The sequence below is a fragment of the Clupea harengus genome, chromosome 17 (assembly GCF_900700415.2).
Source record: "Clupea harengus chromosome 17, Ch_v2.0.2, whole genome shotgun sequence".
In the NCBI taxonomy this organism is placed as follows: domain Eukaryota; kingdom Metazoa; phylum Chordata; class Actinopteri; order Clupeiformes; family Clupeidae; genus Clupea; species Clupea harengus.
The window spans coordinates 19,122,408-19,128,895 of NC_045168.1; the positions used below are offsets into that span (position 1 = coordinate 19,122,408).

The following is a 6,488-nucleotide window of genomic DNA, read 5'->3' on the forward strand; positions in this document are numbered from 1 at the left end:
AATAATCTAATTGTGATTTTTTTTTTATTGTATCCTCTTTTTTTTCCCCTAACAAAACGTAATGAATGATTTAAATATGATCAACACAATATTAGATTGAGGGTAGTATTGAGGCAAACCTATAGGAACCCCACCCTAATCCAGTCCATCTCTCTCTCTCTCTCTCTCTCTCTCTCTCTCTCTCTCTCTCCCTGCCCCTCCCTCTCTTCCTCACTCGCATATGTCATCACAGGAAGATGTATGGAATTTCTCATATCTCTGAGAAAGATCTCTTCCCCCTTTTTCACCTCCTCACGCTCTCTCCTGTCTTTCTTGCTTCATCTTTCTCTCACTCTCTCTCACACACATACGCACACACGCACACACACTTCCTCCCCATGAATCTTTCTCTGTCCTCAAAATTCTCTTCTCTGTACAGTGCACTGGCCAACGGGAAAATAGCTCACTCACCACTTTCTGCCTCTCTCTCTCTCTCTCTCTCTCTCTCTCTCTCTCTCTCTCTCTCTTTCTCTACTATACTCATTCCCCTTTCCTCCACTCACTCTCCCTCCCCACCCACCCCCCCTCTCCCCTGGTCCTCTTTGAGCTGTGGTAGCGCAGGCTAATATCTCTGCTAATCTGATTATGTCTGAAGTCCCACTCGCCAGTTGGTTAGCGTTAGCGTTAGCTCGCAGCACTGGGCAGAGATCCAGCAAACGGAGAGGGACCGCTATCTGCTGCCGCGTGGGATCTGCTCTTTATCGCACACACACTTAGAGTCGCTCCCTCCCTCCCTCCCTCCCCTTCTTCCCTCTCTCCCTCTCTCCCTCTCTGCTGAGTGCACCGTCCCAGGACTGCAGCTGAGACTACATCACCTTGCAGTCCCTCCCCCGTTTACGCGCTCTCTCTCTCCCTCTCCGTTTCACTCTGTCTCTACCCCTCTCCTCTCTCTGTCCCTCCTCTCCTCTCCTCTCCTCTCCTCTCTCCATCTCCCTGTCTTTCTCTCCTCCTCCTCCTTTCATTTAAACCTGGCCTCCATTTGTCGATCTTTCTCTTTTTTGCCAAAATGTACCGGAACCCGTGGATCAGCAGCTACTTGAGCCATGTCAAGTTCTGTCAAGGTGAGTGCGAGGGCCTGGTGGGGCAGCTCCGCCAGGGGGCTGTCCAGTTCTGTGGGGGTTAGACAGAGAGGGCCTGGGGGTGCAGCTCCGTGTTGCGCTGCCTTTGCTGGTTTTGCCTTTATTTAGTCCTTTCCACTGCAGCTGTAGCCTCCAAGGGCATGCAGCCTGGAGATAACAGACCTGCTGATGGAGAGAGAGAGAGAGGGAGGGAGTGAGTGAGAGGAGTGCCAGAGACAACAAACAATTGGAAATTGACAGCAGGGAGCATAGAAGAAACTTTTAGACATGAGAGCTTGAAACGTGTGTGTGTGTGTGTGTGTGTGTGTGTGTGTGTGTGTGTGTGTGTGTGTGTGTGTGTGTGTGTGTGTGTGTCTGTCTGTGTGTGTGTGTGTGTGTGTGTGTGTGTGAGAGAGAGAATGTGTTTCTCTTTCTGTGTATATACATTTCTCTCGATGTGGTCAGAACTCAAAACGTTGAGTGACTAGCATGGGAATCTACGTGTGCATCCCCTAGTTAATCTGTTTGGCCTATGATTTGGTGAAATGGTATTCACACAACAGGTGTGTGTGAATGACAGTGTGTGTGTGTGTGTGTGTGTGTGGTCACTGTGATGTAACTGATTGACTTTCTTCCTCTTGCTCCCTTTAATCCTGGACTGCTCAGGTGTGGTAGTGTGGGTATGATCTGGTGTGTTTGTGTGTGTGCTTGTCAACATCTTCTCTTGGTTAATCCTGCATTAGCTGATCCCGGTGTTTCACTAATGCTCAGTATTGATTGTGTGTGTGTGTGTGTGTGTGTGTGTGTGTGTGTGTGTGTGTGTGTGTGTGTGTGTGTGTGTGTGTGTGTGTGTGTGTGTGTGTGTGTGTGTGTGTGTGTGTGTGTGTGTGTGTGTGTGTGTGTGTGTGTGTGTCAATATATGACAACAGTGAGTGAGTGAGGTGGGGTGGCTCCAGGTAGTGTGCAGCCCTGAGTTTGGTCTGTCCTGTAGTTTTGTGTTTTAATGTGAGCTGGGGCTTACTCTTGGCGTGTGTTGGGAGTTCTGGTGGTATAGTGTGTGTGTGTGTGTGTGTGTTTGAGTTACATCTATATCTCACCCTGTCCTATAGGCTGACTCAATTCTTTGGTTATGGGAACATCTGTTTCTGAAACCCCTATAGTTTGAGTCATCTGTCTGTCTGTGTTCTCCACAGGTGTGTGTGTGTGTGTGTGTGTGTGTGTGTGTTTTCCGCAGTGTGACCTACAGATTACAGATTTCATCAAAGCGTCCTCTGTCATTTCTTTGTGCATTTTACAGTGTAGCCTCAGGGTTAAACATCCCACCCTATTAAGTGTTTATGTGTGTTTGTGTGTGTGTGTGTGAATGGGTATACATGCCCATACCTGAGTATGTATTACTTAATGTTGTGTGTGTCATTCTGTGCTGTTCTGTGTGTGTGTGTGTGTGTGTCTGTGTGTGTGTTTGGGGGGGAGTTGCTTCATTTTTAAATTGCATGCATGCCAGTGAAGTGGCACCAACCTGTGGGTGATTAGAGACTCAGTCACAGAAAACAACCAGGACAAAACAACACACACACCACACACACACATATACAGTCATACACACACATATACAGTCATACAGACACACACACACACACACACATACACACACATATACAGTCATACAGACACGCACGCACGCACACACATATACAGTCATACAGACACGCGCACACACGCACACACACACAGTCATACAGACACACACACACACACAGTTATACAGACATACACAGCTAAAGACCAGGCAGGGTTTTATTACTTTTATTACTTTTATCATGATTTTAGTAATCCAAGAAGCTTATCGGAACATCAGGTTCTGATACGATGTTGATCATTATTTTACTCCATGTATTGCTCTTGCTGCTTGCTTTTATTGATTTTATGTAAAGCACTTTGAACTGCAACTCTTGTACGAAATGTGCTATATAAATAAAGTCTTACTTACTTACTTACACACACACATACAGAGTCATACAGACACACACAGCCACACACACACAAACTTGCTCACTAACAATATTTATTAGTGTTTGTGTGTGTAGTAAGTATGCAGGCTTACCAAAGTTCAGTTTTCTCATGGTAAAGGAATTCTTTTTTGCTCTGCTATAATGACACACTTATGCCCCCCTTATTAGTGTGTGTGTGTGTGTGTGTGCACACATATGGCCTTCACCCCTCCCTGCTTGGCTTACTGTTGTTCCAGGGGATGGTGTGATGACAGAGAAAAGAGGAGTGAGAGATGAGAGATTCTTTCAGTAGATATTCCATCCAGCTGCAAAAACACACACCACACTGCCCAGAGCTCTCTCTTTCTCTCTCTCGCTCTCTCTCTCTTTCTTTCTCTCTCTCTGTCCACACCTCCAGACACCAGATGATGTTTGTAAAAGAAAGGAGGGGGGTCTCACTTAATGGTTTTAGAATCCTCAATAAATCCTAATAACTCAGAAGGAAAACAGTTCAAATTTCAGAAGGGGTGTGTCACATGGGGTGTGTGTGTGTGTGTGTGTGTGTGTGTGTGTGTGTGTGTGTGCGCACAGAGAGATGACCTAAGTACAAGGATCTAAGTCATTGGTCCTTTTTTCGAATGTTATCTTTTTTTTAAATGCATACTTGAATTGTATGCTCTTGCATACATCAGACATCCGACTCCCTCATGCAGTCGTTACATTGCTGCCACTCATGTATGAGTAGTTAGTACAGAATGCGTAGTGTGTTTGCATGCTGGCCTTTCAGAATCAGAAGTACTTTGTACCTTGGCATTTCTTATAAGAAGCTCCACTCATTGCACTTTGGAAACCATAGTGTGTTAGTTGAGCCTATACTGTAAAAACCCAGGCTTAGTGGATTTGTAGTTCTTATAGTGTCATGACTGTTGGATTTGTAGTCCTAAAAAAAGGTTTGGCTTTACTTTTTGTTCTTTTCCCCAGGACTTTCGGGGGACGCTCGAACCAAACTTGGGAGCCCCAAGCTTCAGCAGAGCAAGTCACTCAGGTGAGAGGGGTGAGGGTCAGGGGGTCACAGGGTCAGCTCATCAAACAAGTCTTATTATGACACAGGTTTCATACCTCTACAACTGTGTGTGTGTGTGTGTGTGTGTGTGTGTGTGTGTGTGTGTGTGTGTGTGTGTGTGTATTTCTGAACCATACTGAAGGCTGTGTGCCTTCTCCCTTTGACACACACTCTCTACATAGCTTTGGCAGAGCTGCTGGTCAGGATCTCTGCTCTCCTGTGACTTAGGTCTCTCTTACTGTAAAACTTTCTGTCAGCACAGCAGCACCGGCCAACACCTCCATGTTGTTTCCCAGAAAACTCTCCGTGGGAGTGTGTCTGCTTGTGAGTGTGCTTGGGATTGTCCAAAGTGTGTGTGTGTGTGTGTGTGTGTGTGTGTGTGTGGGAGTGTGTCTGCTTGTGAGTATGCTTGGGATAGTCCAAAGTGTGTGTGTGTGGCTTAGCCAGAGCAGGAAATACCTCTCAGGATTGTTGTGTTCTTAAGTTTACTGAAACCTCACTGGGCTCCTCAACAGTCCTGTTGTTTTGCCAGGGTCTCACAAAGTATCTTACACACACACACCACACACACACACCACACACACACACACACACACACACACACACACACACACACACACACACAGTGACACTCATATTCTCTCTGTCCCTCAGCTTTCAGAAGGAGCTGTCTATTGAGGACTCTGCTGACCTCATCCAAAACAGTAAGGACATCGATGTCAATCTCTTGGCCGTTCTTCCCAAAGGTGAGAGTAACTGCAGTTCCCCTTCAAACAGACTCCCACGCACGCACACACATGCACACGCGCACAGACACGCACACGCACACGCACACGCACACGCACACGCACACGCACACGCACACGCACACGCACACGCACACGCACACGCACACGCACACACTCACTCCAATGCACAGACAATCTGCTTTAGTCATATTCTCACACACACACACACACACACACACACACACACACACACACACGCGCATGTGTGTGCGTATATGCTGATCGGGGGAGTATTGACAGGTTGGGAAGTACTTACCCCTGACTAATGTGACAGCGGGAGCCACCATCTTAGTTTGTCTTGTGAGTGTGTGTGTGTGTGTGTGTGTGTGTGCATGCATGTGGCTTTCCTTGAGTGTGTGACCCACGCAGGGTGCGAGGAAGTGTGTATTTTTAGCTCTTGGGGTGGGGGGGGGGGGGGCCACCTGTTCTGTTTGTGGCCTGCCCACTGTCCACTCTAAGAGGAGAGTTTCTGAGTGTGTGTGTGTGTGTGTGTGTGTGTGTGTGTCCCACATGGGAAGACAGTGTTCCATAGGCTGCATGTCAGTGTGTGTGTGAGGAGGTTGACTGAAACATGGGCGAGCAGGATTTATGTGACTACCCTCAAGAGCAGAAGCCATCAGGTAAGGTCTGCTGTAGCCCAGCGGCCGTCTCTGTCTATTGATAGGCACTCTTTTGATGTGCGGTTAAGTGACTAGAGCTTCCTTCCCTTCATTCCCAGTGAATGATTAGATAAGTGCTGCCATCACTTTAAGGAGCAGCTCGTTTACAGATTAGTTGCCCTGGCGACGGGTGGCTTGTTAGCTTCTTTAGGCTGCTCCCTGCCGCGAGTTAAACGAGTTCACACCGGCCGGGTCTCAGACCCCCCTCCCGGCAGTCTGGAGCTCCCTTCTGGACACTACAATGAGCTGCGGCCGGTTAGCTCTCTGGGTCGTTGGGCCTCTGGGTCGAAGCTTTTTCAGCCTCTTTTTGTGCTTCTAACTGAAGTCAGATCAGTGGCCAAATAACTTAGCTCTGTGGAACCCACTGATCTTACTTGCCCCAAACTGAACTCTCTTCTCGTCTTATATTCCATCACTCTTTCCTCTCCCATCCACTATTTTGTTTTTTCCCCTCTCCTCTTCTCCACTCCTCTCTTTTCTTCTCATTCTCTCGTTTTTAGCCAGAGTTCATTTGACTATTTTTAAACTCACCCGGAACTGAATCCCTGAGCTGGGTGTTACTACTAGGTGGCTCCACCAGTTGGGCCCCAGGAACTTCTGTTCTCCTCTCCCCCCGGGGGGCAGGTAGGGGGCCATATGCCTGATGAGACGAGGGCAGACTGGAGTGAATGAGAGCAAGAGGGGAGCAGGCAGGAAGCCTGGGATGGAGGGGGCAGAGGTATTTTAGGGCAGGTCGGCTGAAGGACATTCAGAAGGCTTTAAGTGCTAATAATGTTTGACAGGTCAGAGGCTCAGCTCAGCTACACAGCTATACAGAGCAGTGTGTCCCCTCAGTGTCCTCCTGCTAGGGTTTGGCCCATTCTGTCATTGTGTGTGTGTGTGTAAGTGTG

General features: G+C 47.8%; 1 protein-coding gene across 1 annotated transcript in view; it reads left to right on the forward strand.

Annotated features, from left to right (window-relative positions):
• Window positions 1-930: 930 nt before the first annotated feature.
• svila (supervillin a) overlaps window positions 931-6,488 on the forward strand; it is a 43,859-nt gene continuing 38,301 nt past the window's right edge. The window contains exons 1-3 of the mRNA XM_031583521.2: window positions 931-1,100; window positions 4,070-4,133; window positions 4,806-4,897. Coding sequence (XP_031439381.1) covers window positions 1,046-1,100; window positions 4,070-4,133; window positions 4,806-4,897 — 211 coding nt within the window. The 5' untranslated portion in view covers window positions 931-1,045. The remainder of the gene's footprint in view (window positions 1,101-4,069; window positions 4,134-4,805; window positions 4,898-6,488) is intronic.